The following is a 23,997-nucleotide window of genomic DNA, read 5'->3' on the forward strand; positions in this document are numbered from 1 at the left end:
GCACTTACTTTGAATGCTAGATAGATTTGTCCAACTGAGGCAAGGCAGGAACAGTAGGCTGAAGGAGCCTTGGATATCAAGAAATGTGGAACATCTCGTCAAGAGGAAGAAGGAAGCTTAATCAAAGTTGAGGAAGCAAGGATCAGATGGCTCTAGAAGGTTACAAGATAGCCAGGAAGGACTTGAGGAATGGAATTAGAAGAGCAAGCAGGGGGCATGAAAATCCTTGTCAGATAGGATTAAGTAAAACCTCAAGGCATTCTACACTTACGTGAGGAACAAAAGGATGGCCAGAGTGAGGGTAAGGCCAATCAGGGATAGTGGAGAGAACTTGTGCCTGGAGTCAGAGGTAGGGGAGGTTCTTAATGAATACTTTACTTCAGTATTCACAATTGAGAGGGACCTTGTCTTGTGAGGACTGTGAGAAGCAGGCTGATATGCTTCAACAGGTTGATGTTAACATGGAGAATGCGTTGGAAATTTTGAAAAACATGAGGATATATATGTTCCCTTGGGCTGGACAGGATATACCCAAGATTATTGTGGAAAGTGAGGGAAGAGATTGCTGCGCCTTTGACAATGATCTTTGCATCCTCCCTGTTCACTAGAGTAGTACCAAATGATTGGAAGGTGAAAAATGTTATTCCCTTATTCAAGAAAGGGCATAGGGATAACCTGGGAATTACAGGCCCGTCAGTCTTACATCGGAGGCGGGCAAATTATTAGAAAGGATTCTGAGAGACAGGACTTAAGATTATTTGGAAAAGCGTAGATTGATTAGAGATAGTCAACATGACTTTGTGAGGAGACAGGTCATGCCTCACAAGCCTTATTGAATTATTTGAGGATATGACAAAACACATTGGTGAAGGTAGAGCAGTAAATGTGTATATGGATTTGAGCAAGATGTTCCCCATGGTAGACTCATTCAGAAAGTAAGGAAACATAGGATACAGGGAAATTTAGCTGTCTGTATACATGCCTATAGAAGACAGAGGGTAATAGTAGATGGAAAGTATTCAGCCTGGAGTTTGATGACCAGTGGTGATTTTTATGAATGACTTGGATGAGGAAGTGGAAGGGTGGGTCAGTACATTTGCCGATGACACGAAGGTGGAATTGTGGATATTATGAAGGGCTGGTGTAGGTTGCAACAGGGCATTGACAGGATGCAGAGCTGGGCTGAGAAGTGGCAGATGGAGTTCAACCTAGAAAGTGTGAAGTGATTCATTTTTGAAGGTTGAATTTGAATGCAGATTACAATGTTAAAGGCAGGATTCTTGATAGTGTGGAGGTACAGAGGGATCTTGGGGTCCATGTCCATAGATCCCTCAAAGTTGTCACCTGCGTTAATAGGGTTATTCAAAAGGCATGTGGTGTGATGGCTTTCATTAGCAGGGGGATTGAGTTCAAGAGCAGCTGCAGCCCTTCAAAGCCCTGGTTAGACCACATTTGGAATACATTGTTCAGTTTTGGTCACCTCATAGGAAGAATGTGGAAGGTTTAGAGAGGGTGCAGAGGAGATTTACCAGGCTGCTGCCTGGACTAGAGGTATGTCTCATGAAGAAAGGTTGAGGCACCTCAGATTTTTTTCATTGGAGTGAAGAAGGATGAGAGGAAGCATGGATGGAATGGATAGCCAGAGACATTTTCCCAGTGTGGAAATGGCTATCACAAGGGGTAATTGGTGATTGGAAGAAGGCTTAGGGGAGATGTCACAGGTAGGTTATTTACACAGCGAGTAGTGAGTGTAAAGGAATGCATTGCTAGCAGTGGTAATAGAATAAGATACATTAGGGTAATTTAAGCACTTTTGGATAGACACATGGATGCTAGTAAAATGAAGAGTATGTAGGTTAGTTTGATCTTAGAGTAGGATAAAAGTTTGGCACAACATCGAGGACCTAAGGGCCTGTACTGTGCTGTACTCTGAAGTACAAGCAGTCAGGGTGTCTTTGTACATAAATCATAGAATTGTCATTGTTTTTTGGTAGAGTAGGAAATAGAAAAGCAAGTGAAATGTTGATTTTTGCATGGAGAATGAAATATAAAAATATGGATGTTTTGCTTTAGCTACATAAAGAAATGGTGAAAGAATATGAATAATGTGGTGTGTGTGTGTGTGTTTAGGTGTTCCTAGGTGATCTCACTTCAGCAAAGGTGCACTTGACTGATAACCCGGATGAAGTGTTATTATATGAGGAAAAGTTGGAAAAACTAGGCTGTATCCATTGGAGTTCAGAAGAATGAGAGGTTATCTTACTGGAACATATAAAATCCTGAGGGGACTCAACAAGGTTCAAGCTAAAATAATTGTTACCCTTGTGGGAGACACTAGAAGTAGGGAACATATTTTAAATATGGTTGTCTCCCAGAGGTTCTCCCATTTATGATGGAGAGGGGGTAGTTTTGTAAATGAACATATATCTTCTTATTCTGTGTGAAGAAAAAGTGGAAGGTATTGAACTGCTTGGACACTTTCTCGTATAAAAAAGGTTTATCGTTCTAAAATTTTGGAACACCTAAATTTGGAAGAGACCACAGGGCCTCTGTGCTAATGTGCTGTGCTAAATGCAATCTTGGATGCACTTGGCTTGTACTTCAAACACCTAGGTGTCAGGAAGAAAATATCTTAATAAAGAGCAATAAGTCTGCAAAATTTCTCTAAAAGATTCCAAAAATTGAACCAGGAGAAACAAAGTTCACATATCAGTATTTTGACGACCTTGCAAACTCCAAAGCCATGGAGTTTGCAAAATCTTCCACCATATGGTTGTCTCATAGCTGTCAGCAATTTGATTTGTCAGCATGAAGCTTGGTAGCGAGTGAGAATTCACCAATTTTTATCCTTTGTTTTATAATCATTGGTTAATAAATGTGTTTCATTCTTTTGACTTTTTAAAAATATCTCTGCAGAGCCATTGTTGACTTGTGCAAGTGTGATTGCTTGGGATTAAAAGGGATTTTGTTTTAATTCTGGATTATAGTTTTTGCTACATGAATTTTGAATAAATTTTGTGTTATAATGAACAGATTATTTTGAGTTTATTGAAGAAACATGGGAGAGTCTCTTTTATTCTGGATAGTGGTAACAAATGGCTATTTTGGTGATTTAACTTACACATTTACATTAATGGTACAATTTGTGAGGGAGCTTCTTCACCAGTGCATTCTTCCTGCCGCAGTTGTAACAATAGATTCTTGACTATCAAGAGATCTGAAGGTTATCAGCGGTAGGTGGGAATGTGGAGTTGAGCCTATAATCCAATCAGTCATAATCTTGGGAAATGATAGAAAAGACTAGAGGGACTGAATGACCAATTCCTGTTGCTAATTCATGTATTAGTATGTTCACTTAAAAATCGACTGTCAAAATGAGTAAAGATTTCATATTCACTTAACAGTGCAAGACTAAAATTAATGGAACTTCAACATTAGTTGGCCAAGAGAAAAATCTACTCAAAATATTTATCTTATATATAGGAGGAACTTGCTCTTGGGCTAATATATGACCCTGATGTGCCACCGACAAAATATCAGCATTCGTACCTGCGAGCCACAATAGTCCTCATACTAGGATTTCTTCTGGTAAGAATATCTTCAGAAACTATGATAGGTGTGTTAGGTTGCACCCTTTTGTTATGTGTGAATTTGCCCTACAGTGGGCTGGGCAGAATATCATTCACCATGTACAACTCTGTTTGTGTTATGTATCTGTCATAGCTGAGTCACTGGAGGCATGTGGAACATGCAAGAGATGGGGGGTTACTACATAAGAAAGAGGAGCAGGAGTAGGCCATCTGGCCCTTCAAACATTCTCTGCCATTCAGTAAGATAATGGCGGATCTTTTTGGGACTCAGCTCCATTTACAGTCCCTCACCACAACCCTTAATTCCTTTACTGTTAAGAAATTCATCTACCTTTGAAACACAGACACACACACTGTATTTGCCGGCAGTCAATGAAGGCAGCTGCTGAAAATGTGTTGCTGGTTAAAGCACAGCAGGTTAGGCAGCATCCAAGGAACAGGAAATTCGACGTTTCGGGCCAGAGCCCTTCATCATCCTGATGAAGGGCTCTGGCCCGAAACGTCGAATTTCCTGTTCCTTGGATGCTGCCTAACCTGCTGTGCTTTAACCAGCAACACATTTTCAGTTCTGATCTCCAGCATCTGCAGATCTCCCTTTTTACTCAGTCAATGAAGGCAGTCAATCCATGTGACATTTTATAATTCCTACTTTGGAAATAGAACCAGTCTGATTCGAGGTTGGAATCCAGACAGACTCTAACCTCACACCTTTAATGCATTGTCTGAGCTGAGACATCACTTTTTTTTAAATAAAACCTTAAGTTATCTCAAGAATGTGACTTGAAAGAAGTTCTGAGATTTGCATATTAATGAATCAAAACTTGCAAACCATTCTAAAAGATGAAAGACTTAACAGCAATCTCAATATATCATATCAGTTGCATGACACTACAATCTTGTGCGATTAATTCTGTCTTATGATTCTGCCCCACTCGCTGCCTGAAGAAGGAGCAGTGCTCTGAAAGCTAGCACTTTCAAATAAACCTGTTGAACTATGTGTTGTATGATTTTTTTACTTTTTCCACCCCAGTCCAACACCAGCATCTCCTCTTCAACACATTCAGTGAGGTCACCTCAATTGCTTCACTGAGCAGGGAATTCCACAGATTCACAATCCTTTGGATGAAGAATTTCCTCCTCAACTCAGATCCTAAATCTCCTCCTCCTTATTTTGAGACTATGCCCCCTAGTTCTAGTTTCACCAGCCAGTGGAAACAATCTCCTGCTTCTATCTTATCTGTTTCCTTCATAATTTTATGTTTCTATAAGATCCCCTCATTCTTCTAAATTCCAGTGAGTATAGTCCCAGTCTACTCCATCTCATTTGTGTTTTATGCTACCATCATTAGAAGACGTGTGTGTAGGTGACATGTAGTTTGTGAATGTTAGGCACAAGTCCACAGTGCTCCTGAATGCTGCTGGGTAAGATAGCGTAGTGTTTACGTTAGTAGTCTAATAATCCAGAAGCTTTGAATAACAATCCAATTTAAATTCAGACAAGAAATCAACTTGTAACAAAACAATAGTACCACTGACACTGACCATGTAACTACTGGATCATTAGAAAAATCAATCTGGTCACTAATGACCTTGCGAGAAGAATGCCTTCTTACCTTGTCCGACTTACTTGTTACTCCTGATTGTCATTTCTCACCTGCTGTCTGAAATGGCCAAGTAAATGACTATGTTGTATCAAACAAGATAGTTGATTACCATCTTCTAAAGGGCAATTAGGAATGGCCATTTAGTACTGGTCTTGCCACTGATGCCCACAGCCTGTGAATGAATAAAATAGAAGATGCACAAGAGGCTGGTGCTCCATTTGATGACATCTGATGTGACAGTGCATTCACTGACCTTGGCCATATTCAATTTTCTTCAGTATTTAGAGACAGCTTTTGGGCATTGGCCTCCCTTATTACATACTCTACTTATTATTGATGGGTTTGCCTTGAGGGTCTCCTAGTTTCTTGCAGAAAATTAGCTTTTCTTTTTCTGTCCAATTTAATGACTAATACCTCCAGTATTGTTCTGAGAACCTCAAAACCTTCTACTTGGTGTGGTGTGGCCTTTTTACTTATTTAGATTTTATCAGCAGCTTTTGCTAATTCAGTGAATTCCCCTTAAGAGTTGAAGGCAAGCTAAGCACATGTTTCTCATTTATTTACTTTTAGGCCCCTTCTTGAAAGTGAAGTCATCCAGCAGCATGAGTCATATGAGGTTATATACTTCCACATCAATGATAATGATATCTGAAGTCATGAATTATGACCCCAACACACCGAGAAATTGAGCAAATTAATTTCTAGTCACTTGTCTTTTCACCAGTGTGGATTTGTGCTTCTTTGTTTAAATGTTTTAGATTATTTTGAATGTTGTGTACAAAAGGGAAAGAGTAAATAATCCTCAATTCATCCTGTGTAAGTTTATTTTCACAGTTATTCACTGTAACATTTGACAAGGCTGTCACTTTAACAAGGTTATTTTGTCCTTGGGTACTTTTAAAGAGAGGTCGTAAGGGCCGAGGGATCTGGGAAGAGTCAACTTTAACAATGGGAGGGGAGTGGCCAGTTCTCCCTGTTCAGGTTTTTTCATTTGTTTTTTAGCTGTAGTAGTCAGAAGCTTCAGCAGATGATTCCTAACTGACTTTTCTCTCTGAAATCTCTTTGGAAGTTGTTCCCTCCTATCTGTAAGAATCTGTGTTTGAATTTACTTTTTGCCAAGGGGTGTGTTTGTGGGATGTTATGGGATTGGAACAACTCCTTAGTTAAGTTTTCTAATTGTTAAATTATTCTAAATTCCATTTTCTTTTGTTTGTGTTTCAACTGTAGTGTTTAAGTAAATTCTGTTTTACTTAAAGCTGAGTGGCTTGAACACCTGTATCACACCTGGAATATCCACATCACATCCACCTTTAGAATAAGAAAAATTAGGGTCGAGGCTACCTTCTTAAAATATCTTGAGGGGGTCTGGCTTGGTCCATGACAACATTCAGATAAATCATTATTGGTGGAGAAAAAATTGTATGTTATATCAAATTTAAAGAGAAGATATTAATTACATAGAATATACAACACAGAAACAGATCATTCACCTCTATTAGTCCATCTTGTCTTAAATGTAGTACTTAGGTAATCACTAATGCTTTGTCATCTGTCTCTTTCAGCATAATACAAGAATCTTCAATTGTCATTTTTAAAATATCCTTAACTAGCTTTCCCTTCAATACAGCATTTACCACAACAACTTCTGTGGTAGGGAGTTCCACATGTCCACCTCTCTTTGGTAAGGATTTTCATCTGAAGTCCCTGATTTCTTATTGACCACCTCTTGCAGACTCTTGTTTTGCTCTTCCAAAAGTAGAAATATTCTCCCTGTAAATGTTTGTCTTAAATTACAGAGAAGAGTTGACATAAGAGCAGTTGTCAATCAGAATGTTTCAGGTGAGAGATGTATTTCTTTTGGGAGGTTGGGCATAGGTCTATCAATGCTCTCTCTGTCTGATTATAAAAGCACTCTCAATCATTCCTGCCAGATAAACCTCACCCTATCCGATTGTCCCCAGTAGTTTATTGACACTGTCACTTTAGTTGTGCAGATGTGCCTATGTGTGCAGTGGTCTTTGTCTTAACTGCTTCAACAGAAAGCATGCTATGCTCCCACAAATGTTTTGGAAAGATACTTCTCTTAATAATAATTAATAATTCGCAACTTATTAACCACAGAAAATATTCTTTCCCTATTTCTTCTATTCAATTTCCTAAGATTTTGAAAAGCTTTTTTTTTCTCTTGCTCTCTCATCAAGCATTTCGATTTCTTGAAATAACTCTTCTGTCTTCTATCTTCATAGTTTCTCATCATTGTTATCACATTGATAAATCACTGTTAATTTTACTATCATTTCCATAATGGAGTATTGAATGTTGCATACTGTGGGTGGAATTACATTTCCTCTGGAAGCAGACTGGTAGGTGGGGTAAAGGGACAATTAATTGATTACAAAATGAGAGGAGGAGAACCTGTCATCTTCCTGATTACTATTTGAATCCTATTGGGATTCCTTGAAATGACTGCAATGAGATTTGATTGCCATTGATTCTTGGTTAGTGTTCCATTTTTAGCTTAATCAATGTTTCTTGTTTCTTATAAATATATGGGTTGTAGGGGTATGGTCGTGAACATGAAACAGTAACTCTTTTCCCTTTCCACAGATGCTGCAGAGTATTTCCAACATTTTCTGGTTTTATTACATTTCTACACTTATTCTTTATATCTTTAATTACAAAACCTAAAATTATATTGATATTTTATACGGCCTTATTTACCTATACTTGGATTTTAAGCGAATAATATAGTTGAGTCCCTAGATCTCTTATAATCCTAGTTGACGATCATATGGACAAGTCAGAACCCAGTGTAAAATAGGCTGATAGACTAGTTTTGTTTTGTTTATTTTTAATTTATTGTTACTTGAACTAGAGGAGTACAAATATCCTGGGTGGGAAATTTGCTGGTGCTATTCGGGTGGGTTTAAACTAGCTCAGCAGGGGCATGGGAACCTGAAGTGTAGTTGCAGTGCACAGGAGGACATGGACAGCATTTCATGATCACAGGAATGTGCTGGCAGACAGCAAACTGGTTTGAAGTGTGTCTACTTCAACGCCAGAAGTATCCGAAATAAGGTAGGTGAGCTTGCAGCATGGATAGGTACCTAGGACTTCGATGTTATAGCCATTTCAGAGACATGGATAGAGCAGAGTCAGAAATGGATGTTGCAGGTTCCAGGGTTCAGATCATTCATTAAGAACAGGCAAGGGGTTGGGGGAGGGGGAGGGGAGGGGGAGGTGTGGCTTTGTTGGTCAAGGATAGTCTAACAGTGGCTGAAAGAAATTCTGACGAGGACTCGTCTACTGAGGTAGCATGGGCTGAGGTTAGAAACAGGAGAGGAGTTTTTTATAGGCCTCCACAGAGTTCCAGGGATAGGAGGAGAGAATTGGCAAAATGATTCTGGGTAGGAGTGAAAGAAACAGGGTGGTTATTAGGGGTCTTCAACTTCCCCAACATTGACTGGAAATGCTATAGCTATACATCGGATGGATCAGTTTTTGTCCAATGTGTGCAAGAGGGTTTCCTGACACAGTATGTCAAAGGGCTGACAAGAGGGCAGGCCACACTGCATCTGGTGCTTGGTAAGGTCACCAGGTCAGGTGTTTGATTTAGTTGTAGGTGAGCACTTTGGAGAGAAACATAACTCAGCTATGTTTAGTTTAGCAATGGAAAGGGATAGGTACATGCCACAGGTCAAAAGTTATCCATGGGGCAAGGGCAATTATAATGCGATTAGGCAAGAATTAGGATACATAGAATGGGGTAACAAAATTCAGGGGATGCAAACAATGGAAATGTGAAGCTAGTTCAAGGAAAAGACATTGCATGTCCCTGATAGGTATGTCCCTGTCAGGCAGGGAGGAAGTGATAAGGTAAGGGAACTGTGGTTCCTCTTGTTAAGCGGAAGAAGGAGGCATATGTGCTGATGAGACAAGATAGTTCAGATGAGGCGATGGAGAGTAACAAACTAGCTAGGAAGGGTTTAAAGAGAGAGTTAAGAAGAACAAAAAGAGGACATGAGCAGTTTTTAGCAGGTAAAATAAAGGAGAACCCTAAAGCTTTCTATAGGTATGTGAGAAAGAAAAAGATGACGAGGGTAGGAATAGGGCCAGTCAAAGACAGAAGTGGAAAGTTGAGTGTGGACCCTGTGGAGATTGGAGAGGTGCTGAATGAACACTTCTCATTGGCTTTTAATCAGGAAAAGGAGAATATTGTAGAGGAGAAGAATGAGATATGATATATTAGACGAGAAAGGATCAAGGTTAGTTACAAAGAGGTGTTATCAATTCGAGAAAGAGTGAAAGTAGACAAGTCCCCTGGGCTGGATGGGATTTATCCGAGGATTCTCTGGGAAGCTAGGGAGGAGGTAGCATAGCCGTTGGCTTTGATATTTGAATCGTCATTGTCTACAGGTTTAGTACTGCTGGACTGGAGGATTGCAAATGTTGTGCCCTTGTTCAAGAAGGACAGAAGAGATGACTCAGGTAATTATAGACCAGTGAGCCTTAATTCTGTTGTAGGAAAGGTTTTGGAAAGGATTATAAGAGATAGGATTTATAATCATCCAGCAAGCAACAATTTGATTTCAGATAGTCAACATGGTTTCGTCAAGGGCAGGCCATGTCTCACAGACCTCACTGAGTTTTTTGAGAATTTGACCAAGCATGTAGATAAGGGTAGGGCAGTTGACATGATGTACATGGACTTCAGTGAAGCCTTTGATAAGATTTCACATGGTAGGTTGCTGGAGAAAATGCAGAGTCATGGGATTGAAGGTGATTTAGCAGTTTGGATTAGAAACTGGCTTTCTGAAAGAAAGCATCGAGTGATGGTTGATGGAAAATATTCAGCATGGAGTCCGGTTACTAGTGGTGTGCCACAAGAATCTGTTTTGGGACCACTACTGTTTGTCATTTTTATAAATGACTTAGACGCAGGCATAGGTGGATGGGTTAGTAAGTTTGCAGATGACAGTAAAGTCAGTGGAGTAGTGGGCAGTGTGGAAGAATGTTGCAGGTTGCTGGGGGACTTGGATAAACTGCAGAATTGGGCTGAGAGGTGGCAAATAGAGTTCAAATCAGCTAAATGTGATGTGATTCACTTTGGGAAAAATAACAGGAAGGCAGAGTACTGGGTCAGTGGAAAGATTCTTAGTAGTGTGGATGTGCAGAGGGATCTTGGAGTCCATGTACATAGATCCCTGTAAGTTGCCACCCAGGTTGATAGTGCTGTTAAGAAGGCATACAATGTGTTAGGTTTCATAGGTAGAGGGATTGAGTTCCAGAGCCGCAATGTCATGCTGCAACTATACAAAATGCTAATGCAGCCACACTTGGAATATTGTGTACAGTTCTGGTCGACCCATTACAGGAAGGATGTGGAAGCATTGGAAAAGGTGCAGAGCAGATTTACCAGGATGTTGCCTGGTCTGGAGGGAAGTTCTTATGAGGAAAGGCTGAGAGACATGGGTCTGTTCTCATTGGAAAGAAGAAGGTTAAGAGGGAATTTGATAGAGACATACAAGATGATCAGAGGATAAGATAGGGTGGACAGTGAAAGTCTTTTTCCCAGGATGATGATGTCAGCTTGTATGAGGGGGCATAACTACAAATTGTGGGGTGATAGATTGAAGACAGATAGCACAGGTAGCTTCTTCACTCAGAGAGTGAAAAGGGCATGGAATGCCCTCCCTGCCAATGTCGTTAACTCAGTCACATTAGGTAGATTTAAACAATCTTTGAGTAAGCATGTGGATGATGATGGGATAGTGTAGGGGATGAGCTTAGAATAGTTCACAGGTCGGCGCAACATCGAGGGCCAAAGAGCCTGTTCTGCACTGTATTGATCTATGTTCTATGAAGTCACCCCATATTCAAGCATTTTGCTCAGCTGGCATGGCAGTAATCAGTTTCCTTTTGGAAATTTTTAAAGCATTGAGTAGATTCTATTTTCTTTATTTAATGTCTGTCCCTATAATTCTTAAAATAAGTTGGTAACTCATTAACAAGGGTTCCATAAATATCTTCTCACTGACACCCCCAGAGCTTTCTGCTTCCAGAACTTTCTTCTCATTGACTTCTGAGGACCTCAGTACGTTTCTGTAGTCTTTGCTGATTGGATACTGATAATAACAACGCCTCTGCTGTTATGGATCTCTTCCCTCTGTGTTAACCTGCTTCTGACTCCTCTCGTTATGGCTGTAAAACTCAAGACAGCAAACACCTTAGTGGTTGCTGGCCACTCAACTGAAATGGTATGACATTTTGTAAATGCTGTTTATGATCTTTAAAAAAACCAGGTCAGATCTCTGCAGAACTGAAAAACTAAAATCCATTTTTCTTCACCTTTGAACCTAAGTTCTCACATAATAACAAAATATTCAGAATCTAACATCATCTACATGTTTCAGTTTCCTTACACTGAGAGTATTCCAACTTTTTCTCCCAAAAGATACACATCTACATTTTATCTACTGTCCAACCAGTTAGTGGCTTGTGTCTTCTTAAAGGTTTTTTCTAGTCTTCTTTACTACTTTCTAAACTTCCCACTTTTGTATCATCAGCAATTTTTATCAGCATGATTTTTTTCATGCTCTTCAGTATGCTCAAATAAAGAAATAAAATTCTTGCTTTGTCTCAACTAGAGTATTGAGTCCATTTCTGACACTATCCTTTGAAAAGAATATGAAGGCTGTATCAGGTTTGTTGTATAGAGAGACATGAAATAATTGTAAAAGCATAGCATTCCTAATCTAGAGGCCCAAATTGACTGGTAGTGGGGTAAAGGGACAATTAATTGATTACAAAATGAGTGGAGGAGAACCTGTCATCTTCCTGATTATTGAAACCTATTGAGATTCCTTGAAATGATTGCAATGGGGTTTGATCGCCATTGACTCTTGGTCTTTAAACTGTCATATTTAGATAGCTTAATTTAATTTATTCCGCTTTTTGTTTTATGTAATAAACTCGTTTTATTGTTAAAACTAAATCTTCAACCTTATGAGCTTATGGTTGAAGGTCACAATGTCTAATTTTCAAAGAACTAAATGTGATCTATTGAACCAGATTTTATTTGAGTTTTACAACCATAACAGAGAGGAGTCAGAAGCAGATTTACCTGACCAGTAGTAATATCAGCTAGGATATTAACAAATTGAAACTCTTTGCAAACTCAAAGAATAGCTTGTCTTTTGGTTACGCATCGTTCAGTCTTCAGGACGGAATACCGAGTTAAACAATTTTGACACCATAACCAGGTTTTGGTATTAACTTATTTTTCACTTGTTTTGGTTTCAGAATGCAACTGTTCACTATTTTTCTATTCACTCCTGCTTTTAAGCAATTTGTACCATTACCACTCCATTTGGCCTTGCTTAACAGACTTTTTTCTCATTTAAACTGTCCGTTATTCACCCTATCTCATACTTTCATTCCTTCTTCCACCCACTCTCATTTCACTTGCTCATTGAACTAAAATGATGGTTTTATTTCTCTCTCTAATGGTACTACCTTTCAGCTATTTTCTGCACTTTTTGTTTTTATTTCAGACTTTCAGCCTTGCAGCATTTTATTTTTATAATCATTTTATTGTATTTTACCAGGAATACTAAAAGGGAAAGTTGAGATCAGTTCAATGTTTTCATGAACATTGTTAAGTGTGTGGCCTGAACAACACTTGCTGTGAAGGAAATTACTGGCAGTGACTTCTGGATTTCTGAATTTAACTGCATATATGAGGACATCTGAAGTTTCTGTCAGTTTCAATATTGTATTAGCAATGAATATTGACAGTTTCACAGTTAACATGTACAAGATCTGGGCCACTATAATTCTTTTAGTCTCTCCTTGCACCTCTAGCTACTGTAACCTCACAACTCAAAATATTCTGCCCTCTTGCTTATTTTTACTTTCCTATAATCACTGCACCAGCACTTCTTTGCACCTTTTAGTCCTCAACTTCATGCACTTTTGCAACACTCACTTCCACACAACTCACATGTGCCTATACTATATAGGAGTTATTCAACCATGATATGCACATTCTCTTATTATTTGTCATTCTCACCAAAACATTGCCTTCTGGTAGGATAAAGTTGACTACAACTCTAGTCAGGAGACTCCCAGTGAAAAAGACAGAGCTTTTCATCTTTCACCCCAGCTGTGGAAGATATGAACAGAGCTCTGACATTTGAAGAAGAGACCACTTCCTGATGATGCAGTGTCACTTAAAGTAACCTTGACAAGCATGTTTCAGATACTAACACCACAGAATGAATTTTATGGGCCCCTACAGGTGACCACTCCACTATCTTCCTTCTTCCCAAAGCTGACCCTCATATTACAGATTGCAGGTCAGATGCCAGGCAGCTATCCACTAATGTCATTGTTATTGAGGTACTTAAGTTGGCTGGGGGAAGCAATAAGAGGGCATGCAGCCTACAACCTTTACACCTCAACCTAAAACAAGGGATGGATTGGGGTTAGCACCTTTGTGATGTTGGATTGCACTTATCCATTGGGGTACAATCCCCACTCTTCCCCAAGTTGGTAACCCCTTTATGTCTAGACATCAATTTGAGGCAGCTGGACAGAGTGATAGGATGCTATGGATACCAGCGTGCTAATGACTGAGAAAATGCACCAACTCTGCTGCAGTTGAATACAAGTGCACAAGAATTCAAGGCACTTTAAAATATACTAGGAAATGGTAGGTATATTAGGTATTGTAAGGGCTGATCCTTCATGATCATGAATCTGGAGTATGCATAACTGCTGGATATCCATTCAAAGCAATACTTGTAATTTCTCTGCGACAGGCAGCAAGAGCATTGTTGAGGATGTTTTTGGTTCATGCTTTAAAATGTTGGATAAGTTTAGCAATTAGGCTAGTTCATACTAAAATCACCATCATGCAGGATGCTTATTCACAAGTTCATTTTCTCATGTGATGTGTACTCCAGGCACCTGTGGAGCAGCCTGATTTAATAATAAGTGACAGATTAACACTTTGAAATGAATGTATTAGCTACCCATCGCACTGGAGTTTTATGCATCAATTTAGCACCTGAAACAAAGGACAACCTGTTTGTATTTCGAAGCCTACATATCCCCCTGATGTTTCTATTTCATGCATTATGACAACGTTACATATCCTTGTCCATCTTTATTTTGTGAAACTGTTAACTAATGTTTGTACACTATTTATTTATTCATTTTCCATTATTTCTCTGCCTGTGGTAGTTGTATGAATGTTGTGGGTTCCACCTTTATCCAACCAAGACTGATCACATCAGTGTGGATCTCTTTGTTGTGATCCTCATATAGTATTTTTGTAATTCCTTGGTGCCCCTATCTCTGTACATTATGCTAGTATTGTGGATCTTTCACAATGACTTTTGCTTGCTGTTCCTGACCTTTCTTTGACAATGTTAAAGGTATTTTTTTCTTCTGTTATTTTACAGATTGCTGTTATAATCGGTATCGCATTAGGTATTGTGATATTCCGAATTGTGGTAAATGTCATACTAACAAAATCATCAGTGGATTTTGTGCATGATCATGCCAATTCGCTAGCAGTTATAATTAGTGCTATGCTGCACTTGTTGACGATTATTATCATGACTAAGGTATGATTGAGGCAAGTTACTTGTCTTACTTATGAAAACTTCATTTCTAACATGGAGCATACAGGTGCAACCATTTTAATGCATTCAGATCACAGGTTTTAATTTTTCAGTTGGCAACTGAAGACTTTTATCAGCGCAGACCTATTTTTAAATTTGGATAAACACCAGATGAAGCATTTTATGTACAAGTTACATAGACAACTGAAATGGGAAATATCTGTGTTATAGATATTTTAACTTCACAGGAATTCAGTGGATTAATAGTGACCTGTTTGATATTAAGAGTAGAATGGCTGAGAGGATTTCTAGATTTTTAAACAAATATTTCCTCACATGATATGTTATGAAAGTAACGAAAGAACATAATAAGAGCAAAATTGTTGGAAATGTTAAAGCAGCATCTATGAAGGGGAACAGAATTAACAAGAAGATAGTTCAAAAGTAGCCGGTGGCTATTTCTCTATGAAATGGATATTCCATTTTTGGAACTGTTGAACAGGATAGTCTTTCTGAGGAAAGTGGAAGAGGCAGTCAGTTATTGGACATTTCGAATTCTTATGTTAGACAGCTTTGGACAAAATTTAATAAAATGATTGTTATAGGGTACTCCGCTGTCAGGGGGGTAGATAGGAGATTCTGTGGTAGTGATCTTAAATTTAGGGTGGCTTGTTGCTTCTCTGGTGCTAGGATTTCTAAACATTTCAAACATATTGTTAAAGGTGAGATTGAAAAGCCACATCAGTAGAAAATACACTTTTAGGGAAGTGATTAAAGCAGTACAGAGTGAATCTAAGAGGTTAGGTAGAAGATTAAAAAATACAACCTTAAAAGAACTAATCTCTGGTTGACTCCCAATGCCAAACTCAAGGGTCAAATATATATTTGGAGGGAAGGAACAATGACGTTTCTGTGGCCAGCAGAGAAAAAGCAGAATGGTGTGTTGTTTCCCTGGTGCCAGGATCAAGGATGTCTCAGAGAGGGTGCAGAATGTTCTCACAGGGGAGAGGGGCCAGCAGGAGGTCATTGTCCACATTGGAACCCATGATATAGGAAGAGAAAAGGTTGACATTCTGAAGGGAGATTACAGAGAGTTAGGCAGGGATTTTAAAAAGGAGGTCCTCAAGGGTAGTAATATCGGGATTATTCCCAGTGCTACAAGCTAGTGAGGGCAGGAATAGGAGGATAGAGCAGATGAGGAGCTGGTGTGTGGGAGAAGGATTCACATTTTTGGATCATTGAAATCTCTTTTGGGGTAGAAGTGACCTGTACAAGGAGGACGGATTGCACCTAAATTGGAAGGGGACTAATATACTGGCAGGGAAATTTGCTAGAACTGCTTGAGAGGATTTAAACTAGTAAGATGGGGGGTGGGACCCAGGGAGATAGTGAGGAAAGAGATCAATCCGAGATGGGTACAGCTGAGAACAGAAGTGAGTCAAACAGTCAGGGCAGGCAGGGACAAGGTAGGACTAATAAATTAAACTGCATTTATATCAATGCAAGGGGCCTAACAGGAAAGGCGGATGAACTCAGGGCATGGTAGCAACATGGGACTGGGATGTCATAGCAATTATGGAAACATGGCTAAGGGATGGGCAGACTGGCAGCTTAATGTTCCAGGATACAAATGCTACAGGAAGGAGAGAAAGGGAGGCAAGAGAGGGGGGAGAGTGGCATTTTTGATAAGGAATAGCATTACAGCTGTGCTGAGGGAAGATATTCGCGGAAATATATCCAAGGAAGTTATTTGGGTGAAACTAAGAAATAAGAAAGGGATGATCATCTTATTGGGATTGTATTATAGACCCCCCCAATAGACAGAGGGAAATTGAGAAACAAACTTGTCAGGAGATCTCAGCTATCTGTAAGAATAATAGGGTAGTTATGGTAGGGGATTTTAACTTTCCAAACATTGACTGGGACTGCCATAGTGTTAAAGGTTTAGATGGAGAGGAATTTCTTAAGTGTGTACAAGACAATTTTCAGGTTCAATATGTGGATGGACCTACTAGAGAAGGTGCAAAACCTGACCTACTGTTGGGAAATAAGGCAGGGCAGGTGACTGAGGTGTCAGTGAGGGAGCACTTTGGGGCCAGCAACCATAATTCTACTCGTTTTAAAATAGTAATGGAAAAGGATGGACCAGATCTAAAAGTTGAAATTCTAAATTGGAGAAAGGCCAATTTTGACGGTATTAGGCAAGAACTTTTGAAAGCTGACTTGAGGCAGACGTTCGTAGGTAAAGGGATGGTTGGAAAATGGGAAGCCTTCAGAAATAAGATAACAAGAATCCAGAGAAAGTATATTACTGTCAGGCTGAAAGGGAAGGCTGATAGGTATAGGGAATGCTGGATAACTAAAGAAATTGAGGGTTTGGTTAAGAAAACGAAGGAAGCATATGTCAGGTATAGACAGGATAGATCGAGTGAATCCTTAGAAGAATATAAAGAAAGTAGGAGTATACTTAAGAGGGAAATCAGGAGGGCAAAATGGGGACATGAGATAGCTTTGGCAAATAGAATTAAGGAGAATCCAAAGGGTTTTTACAAATATATTAAGGACAAAAGGGTAACTAGGGAGAGAATAGGGTCCCTCAAAGATCAGCAAGGTCGGCTTTGTGTGGAGCCGCAGAAAATGGGCAAGATACTAAATGAGTATGTTGCATCAGTCTTTACTGTGGAAAAGGATATAGAAGATATAGACTGTAGGGAAATAGATGGTGACATCTTGCAAAATGTCCAGATTACAGAGGAGGTAGTGTGTCTTGAAATGGTTATAAGTGGATAAATCCTCAGGACCTGATCAGGTGTACCCGAGAACTCTGTGGGAAGCTAGAGAAGTGATTGCTGGGCCTCTTGCTGAGATATTTGTATCATAGATAGTCACAGGTGAGATACCGGAAGACTGGAAGTTGGCAAACGTGGTGCTACTGTTTAAGAAGGGCGGTATGACAAGCCAAGGAATTATAGACCGGTGAGCCTGATCTCAGTGGTGGGCAAGTTGTTGGAGGGAATCCTGAGGGACATGTATTTGGAAAGGCAAGGGATAGTCAACATGGCTTTGTGCGTGGGAAATCATACCTCACAAACTTGATTGAGATTTTTGAAGAAGTAACAAAGAAGATTGATGAGGGCAGAGCAGTAGATGTGATCTATATGGACTACAGTAAGGCGTTCAACAAGGTTCCCCAGGGGAGACTGATTAGCAAGGTTATATCTCATGGAATACAGGGAGAACTAGTCATTTGGATACAGAACTGGCTCAAAGATGATGGTGGAGGGTTCTTTTTCAGACTGGAGACCTGTGACCAGTGGAGTGCCACAAGGATCGTGCTGGACCCTCTACATTTTGTCATTAAATGAATCATTTGGATCCGAGCATATGAGGTACAGTTTAGAAAGTTTGCAGATGACATCAAGATTGGAGGTATAGTGGACAGCGAAGAGGGTTACCTCAGATTACAACAGGATCTTGACCAGATGGGCCAATGGGCTGAGAAGTGGCAGGTGGAGTTTAATTCAGATAAATGCGAGGTGCTGCATTTTGGGAAAGCAAATCTTAGCAGGACTTATGCAATTAATGGTAAGGTTGTAGGGAGTGTTGCTGAACAAAGAGACCTTGGAGTGCAGGTTCATAGCTCCTTGAAAGTGGAGTTGCAGGTAGATAGGATAGTGAAGAAGGCTTTCCTTTATTGGTCAGAGTATTGAGTACAGGAGTTGCCCTGCTCCTTGGATGCTGCCTGACCTGCTGCACTTTTCCAGTAACACATTTTCAGCTCTGATCTCTAGCATCTGCAGTCCTCACTTTCTCCTACAGGAGTTGGGAGGTCATGTTGCGGCTGTACAGGACATTGGTTAGGCCACTGTTGGAATATTGTGTGCAGTTCTGGTTCCTTCCTATCGGAAAGATGTTGTGAAACTTGAAAGGGTTCAGAAAAGATTCACAAGGATATTGTCAGGGTTGGAGAATCTGAGCTACAGGGAGAGACTGAACAGGCTGGGGCTGTTTTCCGTAGACCGTCGGAGGCTGAGGGATGACCTTATAGAGGTTTACAAAATTATGAGGGGCATGGATAGGATAAATAGGCAAAGTCTTTTCCCTGGGGTCGGGGAGTCCAGAACTAGAGAGCATAGGCTTAGGGTGAGAGGGGAAAGATATAAAAGAGACCTAAGGGGCAATGTTTTCATGCAGAGGGTGGTACGTATATGGAATGAGCTGCCAGAGGAAGTGGTGGAGGCTGGTACAATTGCAACATTTAAGAGGCATTTGGATGGGTATATGAATAGGCAGGGTTTGGAGGGATATGGGCTGGGTGCTGGCAGGCAGGACTAGATTGGGTTGGGATATCTGGTCGGCATGGACAGGTTGGACCAAAGGGCCTGTTTCCATGCTGTACATCTCTATGACTCTATAAGGATAATGGAGATAAATCAATGGCTGAAGACCTGGTGTGTCGTTCAAGGATTCATATTTTTGAACAATTTGAATGACTTTTGGGATAGAAAAGACTTTTTCAAAAAAGGGTGGGTTTAAACTGAACTGAAAAGGGGCCAATATCTTAGCAGGGAGATTTGCTGATTGCATTAAGGGAAGCTTTATACTGATAGAGAGGGGGAGTGGAGGAATTCTAAGTGGCAGTGTAAATAGAACGATTGGTGGGAAAGGTTCTGAATGTGAAGAGACCACGTTAATTAGAAAAGAAAGCTAGGAGAGAGTCAGAGTATGCGTAACTCTGAAGAACTAATTTGCATTTATTTCAATGAAAGGGGTCTTACAGGTCAGGCTGATGAATTCAAGGCATGCTAAAGAACGTGGGATTGGGATGTCATAACTATTACAGAAACTTGGCTGAGAGAGGGACAAGACTGGCAGCTCATTGTTCTGAGTTTTAGATGTTGTAGGAAGATTAAGAAAGGAGGCAAGAAAGGAGGGGTGGGGGTGGCATTTTTGATTAAAGAATACATTACTACTGTAACTAGGGAAGATATTTCTGAAAAATCATCCAGTGAAAATATACAGGTAGAAATTAGAAATAAGAAAGGAAAGATCACCTTGATGGGATTCTCCTATACGCCCCCCAATAGTAAGAGGGAAATTGAGAATCAAATATGTAGGGAGATCTCTGATATATGTAAGCATAATAAGTTTGTAATAATGGGGGTTTTAATTTTCCAAATATTGACTGGGGCTATCATCCAAGGTTTGGATGGTGAAGAATTTGTCAAACGTATTCAATAACAATTTGCTTTATCGATATGTGGATGCTTCCATTAAAGAAGGAGCAAAACTCGACCTTCTTTTGCACAATAATTCAGGGCAGGTAGCTGAAATAAAAGTGGGGAAACACTCTGGGTCTAGCAATCATAATTCTATTAGTTTCAAAATAGTTATGGAAGAGGATAAGCAATACAAATTAAAGTTGATAATTGGAGTAAGGCAAATGTTAATGATATGAAACAAGAACTTACAAAAGTTAATTGGAGTACACAGGTAAATGGACAGGTAAGTGGGAAGCTTTTAAGAGTCTGATAATGAGAGTTAGAGGCATTATGTTCCTGTTAGAGTGAAGGGTAAGGCTGGTAAGATTAAGGAATAATGGATGAATAAAGACATTGAGGTTCTAGTCAAGAATAAAAGACAATCTTATTTTAGATATAGACAACTTGATTCGATTGAGTCTCTTAATCAATATAAAGATTGTAGGGGCATTCTCAAGAGTGAAATCAGAAGGCAAAGAGGGGATGTGACATATCACAGACAGATAAGATTAAGGATAATCCAAAGATATTCTACAACTACATTAAGAGCAAGAGGGTATCTAGAGAGAGGATCATAGGATTACTACAGTGTGGAAACGGGCCCTTTGACCCAACAAGTCTACTCCGACCCTCCAAAGAGTAATCTACCCAAACCTAGACATTGTTTATTTGTATTTTAGTAAACCATTTGACAAGGTTCTGCATGGTAGACTAATTAGTAAAGTTAGGTCACATGGCATTCATGGTGAGCTTGCCAATTGGATACCTAATTGGCTTAAAGGCAGGATACAGAAAGTGATGGTGGAGGATTGCTTTTCAGACTGGAGGTCTGTCATCAGCGGTGTTCCATAGTGTTTGGTTCTGGATCCTCTTTTGTTTGTAAATGATTTGGATGAAAATGTAGAAGGCATGATTAGTAGGTTTGTGGATAACACCAAAATTGGTGACAAAGATTTACCATGAAGAAGGTCTACTATGACCTTCTTGAGGGATCTTGATCAAATGGGTCAGTGAGCTGAAAAATGGTAGATGGAGTTCAATCTGGTTAAATATGAGGTATTGCATTTTGGTACAACAAACAAGGGGTAGGGCATATATGATTAATAGTAGGACCTTGGGTCATGTTGTAGGACAGAAGGACTTAGGGATGCAGGTACATTATTCTTTGCAGTTTGCATCACGTATAGACAGGAAGATTAGAAAGGCATTTGGCATGGTTGCCTTCATTACTCAATCATTTGATGAGACGAGTTGGGAAGTCATGTTGGTGAGGCCTCTTCTGGAATACAGTGTCTAATTCTAGTCGCCCAGTTGTAGAAAAGATATTATTAAGCTGCAGAAGGTTCAGAAGAGATTTACCAGGATGTTGCCAGGTATGGAAGGTTTGAGTTATAAAGAAAGGCTGAACAGGATGGGATGTTTTTCACTGGAGTGTATGAGGTTGAGAGGCAACCTGATGGAAGTTTATAAAATAATAGGCAATAGACAATAGGTGCAGGAGTGGGCCATTCTGCCCTTCGAGCCTGCACCACCATTCAATATGATCATGGCTGATCATCCTTAATCAGTAGGAGGAAGTGAGGACTGCAGATGCTGGAGATCAGAGCTGAAAAATGTATTGCTGAAAAAGCGCAGCAGGTCAGGCAGCATCAAAGGAGCAGGAGAATTGACATTTTGGGCAAAAGCCCTTCTTCCTGAGCTCTTTCTTAAATGAATCCAGAGATAGGGCCTCCACTGCCCTCTGGGGCAGAGCATTCCACACAGCCACCACTCTCTGGGTGAAGAAGTTTCTCCTCATTTCTGTTCTAAATAGTCTACCCTGTATTTTTAAGCTGTGTCCTCTGATTCTGCACTCACCCATCAGTGGAAACATGCTTCCTGCCTCCAGAGTGTCCAACCCTTTAATAATCTTATATGTCTCAATCAGATCCCCTCTCAGTTTTCTAAACTCAAGGGTATACAAGCCCAATCACCTCAGTCTTTCAGCGTAAGGTAGTCCCACCATTCCAGGAGGTATAAATATGGTTAATGGTAGTTGTATTTTCCTTAGGATGTGGGATTTCAAGAGTAGGGTGCATATTTTTAAGGTGAGAGGAGAGAGATTTAAAAAAGAGATGAGGGCAAGTATTTTTACGCAGAGGGTGGTTTGCATGTGAATTGAACATCCTGAGGAAATAGTGGATGTGGGTGCAATTACAATCTTTAAAAGACTTGGATAAGTACATCAGTAGGAAATGTTTGTAAGGATATGGGCCATGAGTAGGCAAGTGGGATTAATTTAGTTTGGGATTATGTCCAGCATGGACTGGTTGGATCGAAGGGTCTGTTTCTGTGCTGTATGACTGAATGACTATGTATTATCTTTCACCAGAACTGAGGAAAATTCAAGTTTTGAAAAATTCACTCATGCAATGTTGGTGTTCCTGGCAGGCCAACATCTACTTACTTATGCAACTCACTTGTACACCGCTGACATACACCAACCCCCCCCCCCACCCCTGCCATAGATCCCACTGTCACCACCCTGCCCCCCCCCCCCCAAAATCCCAGGGTGAGCATCACTAATGCTAATGACATCACCCCGCTACCCCCACTACCATGCCCACTCCAATTACAGTCTCCACCCCCAGCTCCAGCCCTATACCAGGTCCTAGCTCCCAGCCCTAACGAACTTTCACCATCCTGCCAGACCTCCCCCTCACTGAGAATGAACGATCAGTCCTCAACAAAGGCCTTACCTTCATCCCCCTCCATTCACACATCAACGAGTTCAATACACATTGTGACGTCGAACACTTCTTCCACTGTCTCCAACTCCGAGCTCACTTTTTCAATCAACACTCATGCCCACCTTCCGAGGACCTCTTCACCTGCCTCCAACACACCCCATCCACCTGACGCCCTGTGCTGGACTGTTACCCACCCTCAACCGCTTCATTTCCAACTGCCGCCGAGACTGTAACTGCCTCAACTTTTTCACCCTCCCTTCCCCACCCCAACCTCTCACCCTCACAATGCTCAGCCTTCCACTCTCTCTGCTCCAACCCTAACCTCACCATCAAACCAGCGGACAAAGAAGGAATACAGTTGTTGTTTGGCACACTGACCTCTACACCGCTGAAGCCAGGCGCCAACTTGAAGAACCTCCTCCTACCGCCCCCTTGACCACGACTTCATCTCCCATCACCAAAGCCCATCATCGCCCAGAACGTACACAAACTCATCACCTCACGGGATCTCCCACACACAGCTTCCAACCTCATAGTTCAGGAACCCGCACCGCCCGATTCTACTCCTACCCAAAATCCACAAACCTGACTACCCCAGCCGACCTATCGTCTCAGCCTGCTCCTGCCCCACCAAATTCATCTCCCCATATCTCGATACTGTCCTATCTGCCCTTGTCCAAGAACTCCCCACATTCGTTTGAGACACCACCCACCTCCTCCAAGACTTCGGTTTCCACAGTCCCCAATGCCTCATCTTCACCATGGATATCCAGTCCCTATACACCTCCATCTGCCATGACCAGGGCCTCTAAGCCCTCCATTTCTTTCTTTCCCAATGTCCCCACCAATACCCTTCCACTGACACTTATTTATTTGCCTGAACTGGTCCTCACCCATTCCTCTGCATGGGCCCCAGCCAAGTCAGTCTCTTTGTGCAACAGTCTATCTTCTGCAGTTACACTGGCACCACTCCCCACATTTTCCTCCACTACATTGATGACTGCATCAGTGCCTCCTCGTACTCCCATGAGGAGGTTGAACGGTTCATTAACTTCACCGACACATTCAACCCCAACCTTAAATTCACGTGGACCATCTCTGACACCTCTCTCCCCTTCCTGGACCTCTCCAACTCCATCAACAGTGACCAATTCAGCACTGACATTTTCTACAAACCCATCGAT

The 23,997-nt window shown here is 40.7% G+C and overlaps 1 protein-coding gene across 1 annotated transcript in view; it reads left to right on the forward strand.

Moving 5' to 3' along the window:
• LOC132824543 (anoctamin-9-like) overlaps positions 1-23,997 on the forward strand; it is a 199,318-nt gene that overhangs the window by 107,722 nt on the left and 67,599 nt on the right. Inside the window, exons 9-10 of the mRNA XM_060839176.1 lie at positions 3,484-3,588; positions 14,662-14,826. Of these exons, the coding sequence (XP_060695159.1) occupies positions 3,484-3,588; positions 14,662-14,826 (270 nt within the window). The remainder of the gene's footprint in view (positions 1-3,483; positions 3,589-14,661; positions 14,827-23,997) is intronic.

This window comes from Hemiscyllium ocellatum, chromosome 18, assembly GCF_020745735.1.
Source record: "Hemiscyllium ocellatum isolate sHemOce1 chromosome 18, sHemOce1.pat.X.cur, whole genome shotgun sequence".
Classification (NCBI taxonomy): Eukaryota; Metazoa; Chordata; class Chondrichthyes; order Orectolobiformes; family Hemiscylliidae; genus Hemiscyllium; species Hemiscyllium ocellatum.